This window comes from Delphinus delphis, chromosome 15 (genome assembly GCF_949987515.2).
Source record: "Delphinus delphis chromosome 15, mDelDel1.2, whole genome shotgun sequence".
NCBI lineage: Eukaryota > Metazoa > Chordata > Mammalia > Artiodactyla > Delphinidae > Delphinus > Delphinus delphis.
In genome coordinates, this window is record NC_082697.1 from 82848109 (window position 1) to 82869936 (window position 21828).

Genomic DNA, 21828 nt, shown 5'->3' on the forward strand with positions numbered 1-21828 from the left:
TCATTAGTACTTTGAGGAGATTGTTAGGAAAAATAAAAGCAAATTGGGATCATCTAAGAAACATTTTCACCATAATTATAGCAGGGGCACTGGCCGTTCAGTTCCAGGTAGGTTTTCTCTATAGGAAAGTCGCAGTTCTTGTTTCTCTGTCACCCCCGAGCTCATGCAGGTCTGGTCTGCAGGTGGGTCCGTGGCCCCCGGTGCCGGCTGGGCGGCCCGGGCTCAGAGTGCGTGAGTCTCTGACTTTAGGAAATGCACAGCCTGGAAGGGTAGGGCAGGGCCTTCTTGCAGGACAGAAGCGTCCAGCCTGGGCTTGGAGTCCAAGACGAGGGTCGACGGAGCGGACCTGGCAGCAGGCTCACCAGACCTGTCCCTTCACCACCCCTTTCCCCATATTCAACACCCAAACCTGGACTGGGGCCTTTAAGGCTCCTTCGTGATGTGGCCACAGGGCAGGCAAGTGCCCTCCAGCCTCGGGTGGAAAAGGCTGCACATCTGGGCCCAGGCAACCCTCTGGGAAGCAGCGTGGGGGCAGATGCCGGTCTGGGACAGAGGGACAGAGTCACAAAGGCTGTTGTCCTGCAAGGTGGTGATCCACAGGCCCCCGGTCACCAGGCATGGGCTGCTGGACGGAGCCTCTGCTGGGCGCACCCCACCCCAGGCTTTCAGTCTCAGTTTGTCGGCTCATTCGGCAAGTCCAGGGACGCGCTGAGCCCTGCTCTGGCCTCAGCTCAGCCAGAACGAGAGGTGCCAGGCTTGCAGACCTCCCTCTCCTAACACGGGCCATGTGGGCCCCATCTGTCCCGAGCTCAGAGTTGCCCGCAATCTCGGCTCCCATTGGTGGGCCCCTGACCACTGACCTTCCCGCGTGGCCACCGCTGGGGGGCAGGCCAGGACACCTGGGGTCCCCCCGACCCATGCCGAAGGTCGGCTGGGGCGATGGGGCCAGGACCAGACCAGGCCTCCAGGGGCCACCAGGCACTGGGGCCTAGCGACTGGGGTGTTGTGGGTGGGTGGGGGGGCGGGGGTGTCGGCTGGTGTCTGACCTGGAAAGTTGGGACTGAAGCCCCTCATGGCTCTTTCCAGGGCTGCCACCTGCTGTCCTTGACGAGGCCAGGGCTGACGCCAAGCCGGGCGGGGCGTTAAGTGGCCGGGGCCGGGACTGCCGGGGCGGGAGGGTGAGGCCGTACACGGAGGCTGGGTCCTCAGCTGCGGCAGCCCCGCTCCCGGCCTGGCTCAGCCCCACGCAGAGCGTGCAGAGGCGCCTGGCCCTCGACGGCTCTGCGGCAGATCTGGGCATGGGGAACTCGGCCCCACGTGCCAGGCCAACTCCGGCCTCTCCGCAGCCCTGTGGCTGGGCTTCCTACCCGAGACGCAGAGGGCCCTGTCCCCTCCCCATGTTGGCTGTGGGCAGCCGGACAAGGGAGAGGAGTTGCCAGCGGGGTTGGGAGCAAAGTCGCCAAGCCTGTCAGAGCCAGCGGGGCGGGAACGCCACAGAAGGAAGCGTGGCCCGAGGCTGTGGGGACCTGCCAAGCTTCAGTCCCGTCTTTAAGGAGCAGCACCCGCTGGGGGAGGGGAGCCCCTGCCACCCCAGGCTCCTCCCCGCAGGGCCCCCAAGTGCAACCAGGACCCAAGAACATCCTGAAGTCTGTCAGACCACCTTCTGCCACTTACACGACCAAAAACACGACAATGAGTGGCAAACCTCGGTGGGACCCTGAGGGAGGCCTGGGGACAGACCCTCTCCCTGCAGGAGACCCCTGACCGCTCAGGGGAACCACGGCCTAGCAGCCTGTCTGCCCGACCCCCCAGCCCCATCTCCTGTACCCTCGGTGCCGGGCCGCAGACCCTCCACGGTCAGGAGCCCCACCCGGAGGAGCCAAGACCCCAGCCCCTCTCCCCGACAAGGTCCCTTCAGAATTAATGGGAGGGGACCTGACGGGGGCTTCTCCCTGACAGATGCTGAACTAGACACTCAAGCACCTCTGCTCAGCCCCACTCCCCTCGAGGCTGTGGGCTTTGTTTGCTCCGTGCCTCAGTTTACCCCGAACGAGGAGGCTATGGTGCAGGTTGGGGGAGGCTCCGCCCTGGGCCTGGGCCTGGGCCTGAGCAGTAACTGGGGAACTTACCTAAGCAAACCTTTGTGTGGAATCTCCCCTCACCTCGGGAGGGAGTGGGAGTGAAGAGGAGTTAGTGACAAGGGCCGGCCAGCTCCTGCCTAGACGATGACGAGGCAGCCCTGGGACCTTGTGGAGGTATGGGCCTCATGCTGCCCAGAGCCGTGGCCTTCACCAGGCCACTCACCGGTCTTGTCCCTGGGCCCTGGGACGTGCCCAGGGCTGCGCCAAGAGTGCAGGGAAACGGAGCCGTGGGGCGCGGAGGGCCCAGGGCTGGGAGGGGCGGGCTGGGCCGCTGACCCGGGCGGGGCGGCGCGCTAGGAGCCCTCGCGGAAGCTGTGGATCTGCGTGGAGAACTTCTGCAGGTGGCCCTCGGGCGGGGCCTCAGAGGCCCCGAGCGCGCCCCGGGCCGCCTGCTGCGGCTGCTGGTAGTGCTGGTAGAGCTTGGGGACTGGCCCGTCCAGGCCCGGGAGGCGGCCGCTGGACATCGTCAGGATGGTGGCGGTCAGCGACTTGATGTAGTTCTTGGCCAGCGTGAGCGTCTCGATCTTGGAGAGCTTCTTGTCGGCGCGCACGTGCGGGATGACCTCGCGCAGCGCCTGGAAGGCGTTGTTGAGCTTGTGCATGCGCTGCCGCTCGCGCTCGTTGCTCTCCAGCCGCCGCTGGACGCTGCTCTCCCGCCGGCTCCCTGGCCCCGGCCGCCGGCGCCCGCCCTCTGCCCGCGCCCCCTGCGCGCGCGCCCTCCGGCTCCGCAGAGCCTTGGCTGCGTCTGGCCCCGAGCCCGGCGGTGGCCTGTCGGGCGTCCGCTCCCCTGGGGTGGCTTCTGGGTCTTGCGGGGGCACCCGGCGCCGGGGAGGCCGGCTCTTGGTCTTCATGGCTCCAAACTGGTTGTCCTGGGGGGGGTGGGGGTGGCTCTGAGGGGGGGGCCTTTGGAGCTGAAATCCAGAACACAGGCCACCCCGCGGTTACTCCGCAGGCCAGTGGGCGCTCAGGGCAGCGGTCCCCAGTGGCGGCTGCCCAGCTGGTGCACAGTGACCCCAGGGTCCTTCCCAGACCCCACCCCACCCCCCATGCCCCTGTTTGACCTTACACTGACCCCTCAGACCTTTCCCTGGTCTGGTGGCCCCCTCTCCCCCTGGGTGACACGTACTGACCCCTGGACCTTTCTCCGGCCCCATGCCCCTCACTGCCTCCTGAGTGCCTCCTGGGCTTAGGTGGCCGTTGACACTTGCCTGAGACCGCCCACAGGCGCGGCCCCATCCTAGCCCAGGGCAGGCCCTCTGCCCGAGGCTGCACTACCTCCTGGTCGCCTGGACGTACAGGCACCAACTCCGGCCACTACACTCACGGTCCTGCCCCACTGGACGTCACACATGCAGGGACAACACTGGTGCCAGAATGGCTGTGGACTTGAGGAGGCCGTCGGAGGTCAGAGGCGGACGGTGACCAGAGCCCGCCGCAGTCCCCAAGCCCAACACGTGGATGGCGGCGGCCAGAGCTCGAGACCCGGACCCTCCACTCAGGTTTCCCTCCAGACGCCACCCGGCCCTGCCCCAGGGTCCTCTCCCCGCCGCCCCACCTGCACCCCAACCCCGTTACCTGGGGATCCGTGGCCGCACGCGCTGGGGCTGTCCACGGGGGACAAGGACACGTCGCTTTAGGCGCCGCGGGCGGGGCGGCGGCCGCATGTAAATGAGCCCGTGGGGCGGGTGCGGGGCGTGGCCGGAGTCCGCGTGTCCCCGCCCCGCGGCGGGGGCGGGGCGCACCTGCCGGCTGGGGACCTGGGGCCCCTCCCCGCCCGCCCGCGAAGGGTTCCCGGGCCGCCTCCCCGCCCCGCGCAGGCCCCCGGAGCCAGTTCCGCCGGCCTCGCTGCGAGCCGGCCGGCGCGGAGGGGAAGCACCTGGCCGCCGCACCTGGCCTTGGGGTTAAGGCTCAGCACACGGAGCCAAAGTCAGATTCGTGGAAAAGCCGTTTTGCGGTAATACGAGTTTCTCAAACGGGCGGCGGCCACAGCCCCGAAGAGCAATAGCCCAGGCACCCCGCGCCCTCACCCCGCGTTTCGGGAGGATCCTGCAGCACCGGGGGCTTGAGGACCCGACCCCGCCACGCCCGCGGCGCCGGGCCAGGTGCGAGCCGGCGGAGCCCTGCCCGGGGAGCACCTGCCCGGCCGCCTGTGGGCAGCTCACCGAGAAATAACCGGTCATCGGTTTTAGGTCTCCAGGGGCTAGAGGCAGCTCGAGCTCAAAACCGGCTGCCACCCACCTGCTTTACTTCATCGTCCCCTGCCTCAGTTTCCTCACCTTTGACCGGAGCACTATAAGGCGTTAAAAGCAGCAACTGCACAGGGGTCTTGGGGGCTGATGGGAGTCGCCGGAGTGCAGCAGGACCCGCGGCGGCACACGGTCCTGGGCTCCCACCGGCTCCGGTCCTGCAGGCCCAGGGTCTGCGCTGGCCCCCGCACTTCCCCCGGACACTGCCACTCGCTGCCTGTCTTGGGCTCTGGGAATGGGAGTGCACAGGTCTCCTCCATCTACTCCCCGAGGGTCACTCTGCAGCTGGTGTAACCTGAGCTGGGGCCAGGCCCCTATTTTGGTACAAGGAGGCCCATTTCCCTGCTTGTGACAGCTGGGACCAGGACAGCAAGGAGGGGACACTCGGGGAGCAGAAAGGCTGGTTTTGAGCTGATTAGCCTCTGGGCTTAGCGCTCCTTAGAGGCTGGATCTCAGAAATTAAAACGCTTCTGGGACTTCCCTGGCAGTCCAGTGGCTAAGACTTCCGCGCTCCCAATGCAGGGGGCCGGAACTCAATCCCTGGTCGGGGAACTAGATCCCACATGCGTGCCGCAACTACGAAGCCCGTGTGCCGCAGTGAAGATCCCGTACACGGCAACGAAGATCCCGCGTGCCACAACTAAGACTCGGTGCAGCCAAATAAGTAAATAAATACTAAAAAAAAAAACCAAAAAATGCTTCTGAAATTCATCCATGTTTGAATCACAGGTACACTTTACGGCAGCACAAACAGTCCATGCTGGTTTTCCGGTGATTATGCAAATCTTCGTGTTCTCGGGTGCGTGGGGTTTAGGTCTGTCCCAGAAAAGGGCATCCCATCTCTAGAGACGAGGGCAGTGAGTGACCCAGGGCTGCAGGCGCCAAGCACCCACAGTGGGGCAGTGCCAGACTGCCCACCCCAGGCCTTACACCGTGGAAAACACACAGAATCAATGCGGTAACAGAATCTATAAATATATAACTATATTTATTTTGAATATTAAATAGTTTTTAAATTACAAGCAGTTTATTGAATCACACTATGCATCAATATACAGTAAAAATCTTACAATTTAAAAATGTACACGATTTAAACTGAAAGTTCATTAACTATTATATTGCCGTGAACCTCTTACAACTGTGTTAAAGCACAACAGGGAAACCTCGGAGGTGGGATGGCCCCATGCGTCCTCATTTGCGGCTGGAATGAAGCAGTGGGTACTCACAGCGGGCCGCTGTTACCGTCTATCTACGCCCGTGCCAACTTGAACTTAACCATGTTCCAGCCATTCAAATAACAGGTTGTTGGCGATTCAATACTGTCCACACATCTTTTAAGAATTAATTTACATACCAAAGAGTGTTTTACTTTTTGATAGCCAAAGCTTGGGCCAACCCTGTTACTACTTAGGAACGTTGTTTTTGAGACTTACACTTGAAGTAACTGTGTACACCCATTCTTATTTTAAGGCTACTTCTCCTAAGGCTAATATTTTGAAGCCCCTCGTAACTGAAGCCCGGCATCTCCAGCCTCACACTTGGTTCGCTTCTGGAATTTTCAGATGACGGGCTGAGTAGAGTAAAACCAGGAGCTGCCTCCCTTGCACCTGGGCCCTCAGGACAAACGTACAGAAAGTCATTAACCCCACGAACACCCTGTGGAAAGTGTTAATAAAAGAAGGAGGCTTTGAAAGGGGTTTCAGGGCAGTAAGACATACCAACACCTTTCTTAGATAAACCCATTTTCATAGAAACAATCGCCTGTACACTCAAAAATAGAACAGATACTCTGTTCTCCATTCAGCTTCCTGGAGCTTCTTCACCCTTAAGATGAATGGCTTCTTACCCAGACGCACAGTCCAAGTTTCAGAAGGATTTTGGGGGAGCACTTTTTCTACATTGCTCTTACTGGCTTATGACCAAGTCCTTTGATAACACAAATTAACATCTAGCTAGGAAGGAGATGAAGGTTAGATTATTTTTATTGTAGGACTTAAGATACGTAAACTCCACCAAAGTAAGACAGATCCCAAAGGAGGCCAGGAAATATCGTTGTGAACCAGGTATGACACACCTCACCCACATTATCTAGAGAATTCCACTGATACTATTTCATTGTGTAACTTATTAGAACAAAAGCGGTTTACAAACCCACCTACTGGTAACCGAGTGAAAAGAAAACTGAAACAAACAACAAAGCACATGCTGACATTTCAAAAATGGGCAGAAAATTTTAATCTACATAATTTCCTGTGTATTACTTGAGATTTCAAAAGAACATGTTAATTCCCATGTTTATTATAAATATAAAATCTACCCGACCATGCAACACCACACTAAGACCTGCTACTCCAACCCAGCCCCACCCCTAGCTCCCTGTATAAAATGTTTTTGGCAATTCATTGTATCAGAGTGATGCAGACCTTAAAATAAATTAAAATGGGGATGATGGTGTTAAAAATCTCCTTAATCATAGTGAAAAATGGACAGCCCCAAAGCATCAATAATTTACCACAGGCTGACTGTAAAAGACTATCTAGTCTATGGATCCACTTGATTTTAGTCATTAGATCTGAACTCCTTAAACCTGTAAATTTAAGAAAACTCGTGTAACTGCCTCTCATTTTTCTTTTAACCAAGACTGGTAGGTGTAAAAATTCAGAAAACCCTGGAAGTCTCCAGAGCAAGAAGTTGAGAGTTATGACAGTTTTGGCAAAATCACCTCCTAATGCCCTGTTAACTGTGTTTTCAACATGCACGTCCCAGGGTCCGGCTCTGGCAGTGCTCTGTGCTCACACCGGGGGAGGGGAAGGGCGCCCCTGCCGCTCTGGAAAGTCATTGCTAGTATAAAAAGGGGGCGAGCCAGAATTGATAACATAGGTCACAATTTACTATGTCAACTCTAGCCAGCGCACACACCTGCATCGGGTCCCCAAGCTCCCGTGACCGATGTCCTGCAGCCCCAGGCGGGCCTGGAGGGTCATCCCAGCCTCTCGCTCAAGTCGGGAAAGCACGTCAGCACCGGAAACCCCTGGGGTGAGGGGCCGGTGTGCGGGGACCCAGCCCCAAGGCCCCACCCGTATACACTGGCTGCCATGCTGCTGGCAGAGCAGAACTCGAGGGCCGCAGAATGAGGTCAGCTTTTTATTACCAACACCCGACACCTGCCAACATCATGAGGCTGCACTGGACACACTCGGTCCTTTCAGAGCAAGGGGAGAACTGGGGGCTTAACGCAGAAGGCGGGGGTCAGTGCAGATGAGCCCGGGGCGGTGTCTGGGGGCGACGGCCACTCGGGCTGCCCGAGGGCCCAGCCAGGAGGACGTGCTGGCTGTGGAGGCTCCTCCGTCGTCCTCATGGCTGCAGGATGTAGTGTATCGCCTCGGTTACAGAGACCAGCCACACATGGACGGGACGTGATCCGGACTGGCTCTGGGGGCTGTGAGAAGCTCAACACCTCAAGCGCACAGACAGAATGAACACAAACCGTCCTCGGCCCCCAGGGCCCTCCGTGGAGGAGCCGCTTCTATGCTCCTGAAGGGAGGAGTGACCACACAAGGGCCCTCAAGCCACCGCTGTCTGCGCTTCTAGAAACCAAGCAGAAGAGCCGGCTCTGAGGGGAAGTGACTTGGGGCCCAGCTGGGAGGAGGCCTCGCGGCCTCTGGGGACAACAGGGAGACCTGGATGTTCCAACCAAGCTGAGCTCTGGGAACCACCTGTCGATTCTTACCAAAAGCGTTTTTTAAAAGTTGGGGGAGGGGAGGGTGGGAGAATCACACAGAGGGGCTGCAAGACCCGTCAGCCCCTCAAAGAAGCCTCAACTGCAACAAGGAAAAAACCACCTTAGAGAGAAGAGACAGAAATGTGTTTCATTCAATCAGCAGAACAGAGCAGTCTTCTTGGACTCATCAAAAATATTTCCTATAAGAACATAAAACACTAACATTCAGAATCATTTATCATTTACGAAAGAGTACCATATGTACAATTCCAACAATTTCTAAAGACAGCATAACACTCAAAATACTTAAGCTTTACAAGTACCATGCAAACAAACTATAAAACAGAAGAAAAAAAAATCAAACTAGTGGATAGCACCAGCTTGACCTGCCTTATTTTCCTTGAATAATTTAAGATTCTGTACAATATCAGGGACTCTCAGGACATTTATCCACAGTGCAATTACAGAAAGCAATTAGTGATTTCTTTAAAAACAATAAATATGGCTCACTGGTGCCAATTCCCATCGTGGTCCTCAGGGACCTGTGCACGGACGGGATGCACAGGTGCGGAGGCGGAGAACACCCCACATGGGAACCAGAAACCGCCCAGAGACGACAGCCCCCCACGCTGGCCAGGCTCAGGCTCCCCGCGGACGGCAGGAGTGCCGGCCCTTCCAGCTGGCGGGGTGGCGAGGGCAGCAAATAGCTCTGGACGAGCTGGACGAGCTGGGAGACCACGCCTGGCCGGGCGTCCCGCGGCGCCGTTCCCTCGGCCTCCTGAGTCCTCCTCCGCTTCCCGTGTCAGCAGCTGTCGAGTGGGTGCCACTGGGCAGCCGGAAACGCCGCCGCCAGGGAGCCGCCTGGGCCCGAGGTGCCTTAGCATCACCTAATCTTTCTCCCCGTCTTCGCTGCTTCCTATTAGGAGAGAGCAAGCAAAGCTGTGTTTTAAAACGATCGTCACAGATAAAAACAGTGTGGACGGCGTCTGAGCTTCGCTGCAGAAAGAGGAACTGAAGCTAGAAGTGTGGCTCTCAGCCACCTGCCCGGCCGCTCGCCGCTTCCTGCGACAGCAGCACCTGCCAGGCTCTCTCGCAGACACATCTGCGCGGCTCACACGCGGCTCAATGCCAATGCTTTGGGCGTGGGAGAGAACTGGCTCTGAGCCCCACACATCTGCCCCCAACAGATCATTAGGTCATGGGCGTTATCTAATCGGCACAATTAAACCCAGGACAAACACAAATAAAAGCCTTTATATTCCGCAGTTATTATTATTTGATCTGCAAACTTCACATCAAAAAAGTGTACCTATTAACATTTATCTTCAATCTAGTTGTGGGGAAAAAAGGATCCATATGTTCAGATACCACTACTTCAAATGTGCCCGGCCCATGCCCTCCCCCGGGCCCTCTGGTGGCACACGAAGACTAGGACTTAATGGCAAAATCAACATTCCCGGGGGAGGGGCCCGAGTGCATTTGGGTTCAAGCCCGAAGTCAGAGCCAAGTGTTCTTCAGAGCATGAGCTTTCTGAAGAGCTGCTCCTCTCTGGGGGAGAGAAGGAGAGATGGGGGTTGGGAGCTAACAGAACAAAGGGAAAAAGGAGAAGAAAGGTGGCAGAGCAGCCCCAGGGCCACAGGGCCCAGCAGGGCAGAGACGGAGCCCGGAAGTGGGGGCCGAGGCCCCGGAGCACACTGCCAAGGCTGTGAGCTCTTCGTAAAGACTCGAACAGCTCTGTCTGCCAGCACCGGGAGAGCACCCCGTTCCCGGGCAGCCGGCCCTGCCCTGGCTCCGCACCCTGCTCACCTCCCTGCTCCATGTCCGAGTCTGTGAGGTGCGTGAGAGAGAAGCTGGCGATGCTGGCGGGTGTGATGGAGAACCTGGAGTAGGGCGCCCCGTGAGGCCAGCTGGGCTCCGTGCTCCGGGGCGGCGGCGGCGGGGAGAAGTACTTGGATGTCTGAAGGGAAGGTTTGGAGCGGAGGAGGTGACTCGTTGTCTTTGACATAAAAGGGTCCGGGGAGAAGTCATCGTCCCATTCAAAGCCTCCACCTGGAAGTAAGACATAAAAGTAACTCTCCTTTCATGACTTCGTTTTAAGGAACAGAGAGAGCAGTGCAGGCGTCCAGGTGGGCTCAGAGGGGCACAGACCACCCTGGGTGCAGACGGCAGAGCTGCCCACCCCACACCCGCAGGGCAACACGTGAAGTTATCCTCAGAAACAGCTCACATCACACTCAAGTTTAGTTGCTTTTTAAACCTGCCAATGAGATACCTTCTTCATCAGTGGAACTTTCGGAATTCATGCACCTGCTCGGGTAGGGGGAGCCTGACGACGGTGTGGGGCTGCTCAGCCCCGGCCCACACGCCTCTCCTCCGCAGCGGCCCAGCTCTTTGGTCGGGGTCTCCTGAAAAGCCCAACATAAGTTCCCATCAGCCAGCGCCTGCTTTCAGGAGCCCTGGGGCAGGGGCCCTCGCTGACCATTTGTGACCTGTCCCTCCCACCCCTGGGGAAGGTGGGCCGGGAGTCCGCGCCCCATCTCTCCCGTGGAACGGGGTCTAAGTGCTGGGCAGACATACAAAGTGGCCACGGGAGACTTCGGAGGAGGAGACGCAGCAGGCAGGTTGGGGCAGAGCGCTGGAGTCAAAGGACACCAAGCCAGCGGTGAATCAACCCCACCCCCGCCACTTGGGTCCTGGCTCCAGATGCAGGAAGCGGGGGGGTCTTCTGATGCTTAGACAGAGGAGAGGAAATTCCAGGGGTTTGCTTTTTTCCCCCTGTTCTCTTGCTCCCAGCCCAAGCAATCCTGGGTGACAGCAGCCGGGGTGGCAGGCACCTGTAATTCTGAGGGCGGTGAGCTTCCTCTCTGCCTGGAGAACCCACACGCCTTTTCCCTCTCTGTCCTCCCACTGCGCAGCTGCACAGCGTACTGTGGTAACCCAAAGCCCAGCCTTCTGGCCGGAGGACCAAGAAGAGAGTGGCCAAGACACTGGACAGCCCAGGGAGGGGGAGCTCAAAAAAGGGATCCCATCGGTTGTTTATGAGCTCCTGGCTTACCCCCAGCTGCTCAGGGTAGATCTGACCCTAAACAGCACACCAAAGCGTTGAAAACTGAATTTCAGGAAGACCACTGCCAAGGTCCAGTCTGGCCAGGGGGTGGCACATGCACAGGACAGGTTCAAACGGCACAACAAAGGCTCTGAAAGGGACCCCAATCCCCAGAAGGCTGGTTGGAACTTGTGACCTGAACCCAACTGGGTCGACGCCTTCTAAGAAGAAAATATCAACATTATCCATAGAATCTAAACAAGGCACAGAATCGGATAAAATAGTAAGGGTACAATCTAAAATTTCTCAGCAAACAAAGAATAAGGAAAACCTCAATTCCCAGGAGAAAAAAACAATCAACAGATGCCAATGCCAAGATGTCCTTAGATGTTGGAATTACCTGAGAACAATTATAAATATGCTCTTACAAAGTATGGGAAAACACACTGGAAATGAATGGAAAAGTCTCAGCAAAAGAATAGATAAAAATAATGAATTGCGGATTTCAGAACAGAAAAATACAATAACCAAAATTTTAAAACTCACTGGGTGGGCTCAATAGCAGGATGGACATGAGAGAGGACAGAATAAGTTAATGTGAAGCAGATCAACAGAAATGATCCAATCTGAACAAAAGCAAACACTGGAGGGAAAGAAAAGAACAGAGCCTCAGGGCCCATATACTAGGATATTACCAAAAGGTGTAACGCTGGAGTCCCAGAAACAGAGAGACAGAGTGTGGTGAAGAAGAAAAGAAGAAACAATGGCTGAAAACTTCTCAAATCTGGTGAAAGACATAAAACTACAGGTTCAGGAAGCTTTGCAAACTTAAAATGAGATAAATACAAAGAAATCCATGCCCATAATCCAGAAATCCATAATCGTACTACTGAAAACCAAAGACAAAGAAAAAAAACTCCTGAAAGCAGCCAGGGACAATGCTGAAAGAAAAGAACTATCACCTCAGAAATCTATGTTCAGAGAAAATATCCTTAAGAAATGAGTGTAAAATATAGACCCTCTCAGATGAAGAAAAGCTAAGAGAATTTGTTAAAAAAAAAAAAAAAGGCCACACAAACTTTTTCAAACAGAAGGGAAATGATAATAAAAAGGAACCTGGAACATCAGAAATGAAAAAAGAACAGTAGTAACTATCTGAGTGAATATAATCCTATTCCTCTCCTCTTCAGTTTCTTAAAACATGTTTGATGACTAGAAGTAAAGCATAGAGCACTGTGTGATGGGGTTTTTGATGAATAAACATATGACACATCAGACAACCTGAAGAAAAGGGGTGGGGGGGGATGAAGGGCCCACAGGGTACAGGGGTTCTTATATTCCACTTGAAATGGTAAAACACTGATTCTAAGGAGGCAGTGAAAAGTTAAGTACGTACATTGTAATCCCAAGAACCACTCCAAAAACTACACTAAGAGAAGACATATAGTAAGAAATGCATAGATAAAAGGTAATTCTAAAAATTGTTCAAATTACCCAAAAGAAAGCAAAAAGAGGAAGAAAAGAAATAACAACCAGAGGAACAAACAGAAACACTGAATAAAATGGTGCACCTAAATCCAAATACAAATAATTCTATTAAATGTAAGTGGCATAAAATACCAATTAAAAGACAAAAAGTTTCAGAATAGATTTTAAAAACCACCTATGTGCTTTCCACAAGAAACTACTATCAAGTACAGGGATGCAGGTACGTATAAGGATGAAAAAAGAGACATCATACAAATACTACTCAAAAGAAAGCTACAGTAGCTTTATGAATATCAGAGAAAGGAATAAAGAATGACATCATATAATGACAAAACGTCAATTCACCGAGAAGATATAATAATCTTAAATGTGTATGAAGCTAACAGAACTACAAAACAGATGAAGCAAAAACTGACAGAAATGAAAAGAGAAACAGACAAACCCATAATTATAGCCGGAGACTTCAACACTTCTCTCTCAGTAATAGACAGAACAAGTAGACAGAAAGATCAGCAACAATACAGAAGAAATGAACAACCAACTGCATCTGACATTTATAGAGCAATCCACCCACCAGAAACAAAATACACACTCTTTCAGGTGCCCATGGAACATTCACCAAGATAGACCATATCCTGGCTCTACAGCAAAACAGCACATTTAAAGGAGTTGAAACCCTACAAAATATGTTCTCTGACCAAAATGGAATTACACTAGAAATCAGTAGCAGAAAGGTAAAAAAAAAAAAAAACTCCAACCCTTGGAAATTAAACAATATTTTTTATAAATAATCTGTGGGTCAAAGGAAAAGTCTCAAGGAAAATCAGAAAATGTGTTGAGGGACTTCCCTGGTGGCTCAGTGGTTAAGAATCCACCTGCCAATGCAGGGGACACAGGTTCGAGCCCTGGTCCGGGAAGATCCCACATGCCGCGGAACAACTAGGCCCGTGTGCCACAGCTACTGAGCCTGCACTCTAGAGCCCGCAAGCCACAACTACTGAAGCCCGTGTGCCTAGAACCCATGCTCTGCAACAAGAGAAGCCACCACAATGAGAAGACCGCACACCGCATCTAAGAGTAGCCCCTGCTCACCGCAACTAGAGAAAGCCCGCATGCAGCAATGAAGACCCAACACAGCCAAAAATAAAAAAATAATTAATTAATTTAGAAAAAAGTCAATCACGTTTCTATATACTGGCAAGGAGCAAATGGAAACCAAAATTTTAAAATTACCTTTTAAATTAGCTCCCCAAGAAATGAAATACTTAGGTATAAATCTAACAAAACATGCAGAGGATCTGTCTGCTGAAAACTACAAAACACTAAGAAGAACTGAATAAATGGAGAGACGTACTGTGCTCATGAGTTGAAAGCCTCAACATAGTAAAAATGTCAATTCTCCCCCAAACTGATTTATGGATTTTATGCAACTCCCATCAAAATCCCAGTAGAATATTTTTGTGAATATAGAAAAGCAGCACACAGGCCCCCAGGCTCCCCATGTGCCCCAGGACAGGCAGTCCACTTCACATCTCTGGGGGCTCCTGGCTGTAAGACTACGACGCAGGTGTCCCGAGCATGGCTCTACACGGCTCCAAGGCCACACTGCCGAGCCCCGGCCCCGTCGTTACAATGACCAGCGCTGCGACGCATGAGCCTGAGCTCAGAGCTTATCTGCCCTGTGACAGGCTGGAGGGCAGCCATGCGTCCCGTTAATTGTAAGCAAGCATCACTGTCCACCGTTCTGGCCTTGAGAACACTGTGCGTCCGGAAGGGGCAGTGTGAGAGCTGAGGGTCAAACACCCCCCCAGGCTCACTTAGGGCCCACGAGAGGCACATGGGAGACCACCGATGTGTGGGGAAGCTAAGGAGACCCTGAGCGTGAAGTGCCGGCACCCAGACCGCTCACTCACTGTGCCGTGATTTCACAAGAAAGTTGCTTTACATGCAGTAAGTGTTCGCCAAGCATCTGCTGAACCAACAGTGAAATAACCAAGACACAGAACTGCCAAAACCCAGGAGTGCTCAGTTAAAACTCTGGAGCTAAGGTACTGAAGCTACTTCACAGTAAGAGCAGGAGAAAATCTACCAGCCGTCAGCCTGAGCCAGCAGGGGGCTGCTACTCCAAGGACACTGCGTGGAGCGCATGAGAAAACTACTAGAGATCACAGAAAGGAAGACTTTCAGGACTTCACCCACTTCCCAACTTTCTCTACGACACTAAGCCTCTCAAATCTCACGTCTACTAAGCATGTCTTACACTTGATTTCTGTACCTTCGTTCTCATGCCTTGAATCTTGATCTCATGCCATCCTGCCCTGTCTTCTGAAGCCACCAAAACACCACCCCCCCCACAAAGTCGTCACAAGAGTGCAGCCCTTCTGTAGCCCAGGCGGGGGCTTCCACGGGAGCTGAGTTCATCCCTCTGCTGCAACTAGACCCCCAGACATCTTCCCCAGCCCTCACCCACCACTGCTCACGGCACACACTTTGTAACTCTTTCTATCCCACCTACAGATCGTCTGCTCTGTGGTGAAGTCTCGGTACAATTCAAGTTCACAGAGAAGGTGAAGAAAGGGCTACGTGAATTCGAACGACTGGTAACAAAACACAAAATCTGGGGCCATGTGATCCCTTCTCTCTTCCACTCTCAGTAAAAAAATGGCAAACCAGTTTCCTAGGCTCCCTGAGCCCTCAGGTTCTGAAGCTGGGATGTGTATAAGCCTCCCGGCCCCTCTCACAGATCTGGTGAACTGAGGTTGGGGCCGGGAGTCTACTTTTTCTTTTCCCAAACACTTAACTACCTCTACCCTCCCTGCCCCACACGCCACAGTTCAAAGTTTTTTGAGCGACACTGTAGAAAGAGAACACACAGAAGCGACAACGCGTAAAGTAACGAGCAACTGAAAGCAGACCCAGCTCCCAGGGGAGAGGCGGGGCGGCACCCAGGACCCCCATGGGTGTGGGCAGAGCCTCAGGTGTGGGGCCCAAGAGGCCCAATGCTCAACGAGAGGCTGAGATACCAGGGTCTCGGTTCCAAGGACTAAACACAAAGGGAGGGCAAGCAGGTCCAAGAAGAAACCAACAAGGACTCCCACGCCTTCCAGAACGGGCGCTTCACTTACAATCCAGCTGATTCAAGAAGCAAATTCAAGGGCTACGAAGACTAGTCAACAAAGAACATTTAAAAAAAAAAAAAAGCTTGAACTGTAGGCTGCCTCATTTTTAAAGAGGCCGAAGGCTGGCCCCCTGAGTGGCGACAGCGGGCAGCCTGCGCAACCGCAGGGAGGAGGGCAGGGCCAGCCCCTGGCCGGGAGGGCCACACACTCTGTCCTGCTGCCCCGTCCCCGTCCCCACTCCACAGGCAGGGCTGCTGGTCGGTGTCTCCAGGGCTACACGTGAGCCTCGGACAGTTCAAGCAGCACCTGCACGCTGGGCATTACTGCCGACTGTCAGAGTATAAAAATCTGGTCTGGAAAGGGTTAGCGACTTCAGCAGGACTCTGCCAGGACACCCAGGAAGGGCATGCAGATCTTCTTCCTGTAATGTAACAGGAGTTCCCTGTGCAAACCCCATTTCTGCGTGTTCTTGGAACTGACACTGTAGCCAACCCCAAATTCCTTTTCCTGAGTTATCACAAAACAATCCGTGGCCTCGAAACGGCAATCAGAAAAAATAAGCACGTTCGTTCCCCTAACACGTTCTGGAATTCTCTAGCAGGACAACCTGGAGGTGACAGACAACAGATACCTGGTCAAAGAGATAGACTGTGACGTCATCGAAAAACGTCACCGCCTTCTTCTCTTTCTTCCAGTCGTCGGGCGGCTGGTCCGCGGAGGCTGAGGGCTTCAGCAGGCTCCGCAGGTGGCGGCCGTCCTCACGGCTGAGGACCACAGGCACTATGTGCTCCACCTCGTCCTCCGACTCGGAGCTGAGGCTGTGCAGGGTGAAGGCCCGGAGGTCCTCGTCCGAGTCGTCGCTGTTCTCGTCCTCCTCGTCCGCGTCGATTCCGTCCTCGGTGAGGTCGAGCACCCCTGGCACGCTGAGTTTCCCCAGGTACTTCCCTTCGACGTCTGGCTCCTTCAGCTTGGGGCCCTCGGAGTGGTCGCGCAAGGCCTTCTCCGCCATCGGGGCTGCTGGGCTGCCAGAGCAGAGGGGGGCATCTGCAAACGCCAGGAGTTCGTTGGTGTTGGTTCCGGTGGAAGCCAGCGTGCAGGGGGGCTCCTCCTGGGCCTCGAGGTCATCCCCGCTGCTGAGCTCCGAGTTCAGCAGACTTGAGGGGCTGCCGGCCTCACCGTCATCGGGGGGATGCATCTGCCTGGAAGCGCCAGCGGGCGCTGGTTCTGCCGCTTCTCTCGATTCCAGGTGACTGGCGCTCTGCCGAGCAGGGGGACACCTTTGGCCAGGCTGGCTGCTGCTGGTTTCCAGGCAGCCGTCCGGGGGGCTGGGACTCTGCTCTGGGGTGCCTGGCTCAGGCAGGGGCTGGTCTGCTCCCAAGGCCGAGGCCGAGGCTCCCGGGACCCCGTCCGACTTCTTATCGGGCTCAGAATCATTGTCTGAGAAGTAAGCGGAGTCTCGGTACGAGCCCTGGCAGCCAGGGGCAGAAGTCTGCGAGGTGATCTCTGCACCCCTGTGGCCATCGGCTGCGTCTGAGACGACGATGATGGGGTTGGGAGGTGGCCCCCCGCGAACGCCGTCGCCCGCCGAGCCTGCGTCGGGGGCTATGGCGCCGTCGGGGGCCGGGTGCAGCGTCCACTCGGGGGACTCCAGGTTCTCCGTCTCGTAGCCACTGTCCGCAGGCTTATCGGGGGGCAAGAGTCTCTGTGGCGTGTGAGGGCCTAAGGAGCCCAGTAAAACCTCACGGACATCCACCGAGTCCAGGGAGCCTGGGGTCTCCACGGACTGCTCCGAAGTCGGGATGGGCGTCGACAAGCTGTCCTCTAGAAGGCTGTCCTGACTGGCAGAGTCCAAGGAGAGGGCAGACACCAAGCCCCGCTCCTCTGCAGCAGCATCTTTACAGCCCAGCTGACTCAGAGCATCCGCGGCCTCTAAGGCCCTCTCGGGCAGGCCTCGACGGCAGTGGTCTTCCAAAGGTGGTTGACTTCGTAAGCTCTGCCTCAGTTCTGGAAGGCTGTTCCCTATACTCACCTTACTGGCCAAAGTGCTGTGGACAAGGCCTGAGTCGCTCTGGGTCAGTCTCAAGGCCCCCTCCCTCTGGGGAGTCAGGTCTCGGGACCTGTCGCCGGTGGGAGGTGTGTCCACCGGGGCAGGCGTGGAGTCTGGGTTTACCTCTCGGCAGACACCGTCTTCACGGACACCGACATCCAAACACGTGGGCTTAGCTCCGCCCTGCTTCAGGGGCACACCTGGAGCGACATCGTGAGGCGGCCCCTCTGTTTCGAGCGAGGTAGGAGGTACCTGCGCCTTCGGGCAAGGCGGCGAGGCCGCGTCCCAAGTGCCGTCCTTGGGCGCCACGCCCGGGCCTCTGCCCTGCGCGCTGACGTTTTCCTGCAGCAAAGAAGAGCCTGGTTTATTTTCAGCAAACTTAAACTCAGCATCTAGAGAGTTCCTACTCGGACTTTCTAATATGGTTTCAGGAAAACCAGCATTTCTAAGTTCTGTTTGAAGATCATTTATATGTTCTTTGCTGGACAAGGAGTCTTTCAGTAAGTTCTTCTCTTGAAGAAATAAAAAGTTTTCTGACAATTCTTCATCATCCAACTGATCGAAACCATCTTGGTGCACGAGGTTTTCCGATGAGCAAAGAGGCTCGCAGTCAAAAAGCTTACGGGGCTTTTCTTTCTTCAAGTGGTGCGTGATTACCGACTCTCTGGGGTCATCCAAACTGGAGCTTAAGGTGGTCGGCTTAAAGTCAGCTTGGACTCCATTTAGTTCCATTAAGTCAAATATTTTTTGGTGACTGGGCAAAGCCTCTGATTTGTCAAGATCATTAAATATACTGCCGAAAGGGCTCTCGGGGCCCTTGGTAACATGCACATCCTCGGGTACCCTGGCATCCTTGGGGTCTGTAGTGTTCTGGAAGAAATCCTCATCTGTACTGGACTCCTCTAATTCGACATTCCTGAGGGTCAGAGGCTGGGATGCTGTGTCACCGACCCTTTCTGGATTATCCATTTCCGTTGTGAGCAGTGCAGGTGGGTAATCCAGCTCCAAGTTGCTACCGCTTTTTTCTTCTAATTGGATGTAATAGTCGCTTCCGACGGAAAGGTTGTGGGCATCAAAGACGGGCACTACTCCGGGGGCCCGCAGGGGGACGTCCTGGCCACTGTCATCTTGCTTCCCGGGCCCGGGATCTGAGAGCGGACTCTCAAACGCTTCGGTGGCAAAGAAGATGCCGGTGTAGGACACAGCTTCGTCCGGGGGGCCCCGGCCGCGCTCCTCGAAGGGGTCGTGCTTGGCCGCCTCCCAGACGTACTCGAAGCTCAGGCCCTGGCTGGTTTCGGTCACGGTGAGGACCTCCTCCATCTCACGACCGAGCCGGTCCCTGGCGAAGTGGTCGAGGATGGGGAAGGCGGCGTTACTTGCAGCATCTCTGCTGTTTGTGTTTGGCTTGAGCGCATTCCACTGCTGCTCAAAGTCGACTTCCGGGTCCCTCTGGCTTTGCATCCGCAGGTAGGTGAGCAGTCTGTGCACATCCTCGGCCGCCGGCCTCTTGTCTGGTGACAGCCAGCAGAACTGTAAGACTTCATACCTGAGCAACACAGACAGGTGATTAGCGGACAGATGATAAATTGTTTTAAAATAAGGAAAGACCTCACAAGGACCCCTGGGCCAACTCAACACCCCAGAAGCCTCGACACTTTAATCACTGCCGACCACCTGAAGGGGTTCAGCTCACGGTGATATCAGCGTGAAAGGGATGGAGACAGATTTCTGTGTCCTCAGGACACTGCACAGTGTCACTGCAATTCTTTTGCTTTGTCATCTGTTCTTCTGGCGTTTTCCAGAGACTTAGCCACCGAATTTAGAACCAGTTCTAAAACGCTCTCCTCTTAACACAACTGCCATAGGTATTCTGCTTAGTAAAGGATGCACGTATCTAATGTTCTGAGATTTACTCACTTTATTTTGCAAGAATTCACACAGACAGATGCTGTTGTGACTAATCTCTAATTATTCCCCCAATAAAAAGTGTCACCATGATCTCCTGCAGCACATGGTTTCCTCGGGTCATGAAAGGAGCTGAGGGTGGAGGGAAAGAGTAGAGAAAGAAGCCCAGAGACGGCGGCAACCAGGAGCTGGTCCTCGAAGGGCTGGCTGAATGCGGCCAGCATCTTAAACTGTTGCCGTGAGTGGAAGGGAAGACAAAGACGATGTCATGGTGTTAAGTTTAGAGCGTGAATGTCCAGTTATTCTGGGTGAGTTAGTTCTAGCAAGTAGGGGGGCTGAGCAACGCCCACACGGAGGGGCACCGAGCTCCAGGGGCAACATCAGCCGGGCACAGGGTGACGCAGACAGAGGCCTTGACACAGGTGAGCCCGATCCTAATTGGAAACCGAGTAAGAACTGGTCTGGAGCATCATAAGAAGTAAATTTGTTTTGCAAATGTCAACATACATTATGCAAATGAGCCTCATGTGCCAATTTAAATATGATCATGTCTATGCCACCCATCTCTTCTTGCACGTCGGGTTATCACTTGAACAAACAGCCTCATTTAAAAATAATTCCACAACAGGAAACTCCCTTAGAATTGACTTTCCTAATTAGTTCAGACTTAACGTCTTTCTCACTGCAGGTAACACACTAATTCCTGCTTGTTCTACACATTTTCTAAAAATAGCATTACAGTAAAAAAATGGATGTTAATTCTAAGATCAGTCATGAATAATATACAAACGATTACTTTTCATAACATTTACTGTTCAAAATTAGAGAATACATAACTAAGACCCATGCAGACAGGATTTCCTCATCTTCTGAAAAGAACGTGATGTGAAGTTACCCACCATCTGTCAGAGTAAGGCTGCTCCAGCTGGGGCTTTGGGAGTTTTGTGTCTCTCTCTCGAATGACCTGGTTGAGAACCTCTAAGTTGGAAAGGTTGGAATAAGGCTGAGTGGCATTCTCAAAAAGCTCCCAAAGTGTCACACCCAGGGACCTGCAGAACAAAGAACACGGTTATTTCTTTCCCTCTTCGGATGTCGAAGTTTTAACACCTACATTTTTACTTGTACAGTCACTAGTAATTTCAAGCACAAGGTGTCTACTGACACGGTTACTGAAGATCGCTCTTTAGCGTGATTTTAAAAGCAGGCATTTCCATTAAAATAAGGACCACAAGAATACCTCCTCAGATTTACTAACGGAATATATTACTTTAGGAATTTTGGCCAATGCAAAAAAAACATGAGATGGAGCTAAGAGGCATGATTACACGGAGAAGCGAATATGACCGTCAACCTTAAAACTCAAGAAATTAGAAAGATCATCACAATGACTTTTAAGAGTTCAGCAACACAGCTAGATACAAGGTAAATACACTGAATTCTGAGATTTTTGGTGGGGAAAAAACATCCCATTCACGACAGCAGTAAACGTCGGAAATCTTGACACGAACAACCCTTCCCTGTTCGCCCCGTGTATTTCTTGCTGTAGCTATTCCTGAGTATCTGGGGCTTTTTGCTCTTCGGAAGGATGCCCCCCACTACCCTGCCAGAAGCGGCCACATGCCCGAGCCCCTCACCACCTCCAGGTGCACAGCCGTCACCACGGGCAGGGGCAACCTTCGCAGTACCCGGCCCACTCGCCCGCGCGTCCAGTGCTGTCCCCATGGAAACGGCCTCTGTGGCTGAAGCTAGAGGGACACTTCCTCTCCACTTCCTCTGTGTGATCCCTGCGTTCGTTCCCACCACCTCCACTTCTGCCGCATATTACAGTCTATTTTCTGCAACAGCTCCCAAACCTGGCTGACCGGATGCTGGTACTTAGGACCCTCCCCGCCCCACCCACCCCGAGGACTCTTCGCTGGTGGATGCAGGTGTGGCTGCATCTTTAAAAGCTCCCTCATGGTTCTGACGTCCAGCCAGGTTTGGCTATTGATGGTTTCCGTGACTATACCCACCAGAATGCTTGTGTGAATAATGAGCCGTACTTGAGTAAACAAGTTTACTATTTGACGTGGTGGAGTACAATATAACGTATGAGTTAAACTCTCTTATACTAAC

General features: G+C 54.0%; 2 protein-coding genes across 2 annotated transcripts in view; both read right to left on the reverse strand.

The window, feature by feature from the left end:
- Window positions 1-1943: 1943 nt before the first annotated feature.
- BHLHA15 (basic helix-loop-helix family member a15) lies at window positions 1944-3790 on the reverse strand. Its single transcript, XM_060033196.1, has 2 exons — window positions 3717-3790; window positions 1944-3010 (listed from the first exon to the last, which is right to left on the reverse strand). Exon 2 carries the CDS (start codon window positions 2990-2992, stop codon window positions 2435-2437), a length of 558 nt encoding a protein of 185 aa, XP_059889179.1. The 5' UTR covers window positions 2993-3010; window positions 3717-3790; the 3' UTR covers window positions 1944-2434.
- A 1018-nt stretch (window positions 3791-4808) lies between these two features.
- LMTK2 (lemur tyrosine kinase 2) overlaps window positions 4809-21828 on the reverse strand; it is an 82842-nt gene continuing 65822 nt past the window's right edge. Inside the window, exons 10-14 of the mRNA XM_060032439.1 lie at window positions 20613-20762; window positions 16393-19354; window positions 10381-10513; window positions 9915-10157; window positions 4809-9024 (exon numbers count right to left, since the gene is read on the reverse strand). Coding sequence (XP_059888422.1) covers window positions 8996-9024; window positions 9915-10157; window positions 10381-10513; window positions 16393-19354; window positions 20613-20762 — 3517 coding nt within the window. The 3' untranslated portion in view covers window positions 4809-8995. The remainder of the gene's footprint in view (window positions 9025-9914; window positions 10158-10380; window positions 10514-16392; window positions 19355-20612; window positions 20763-21828) is intronic.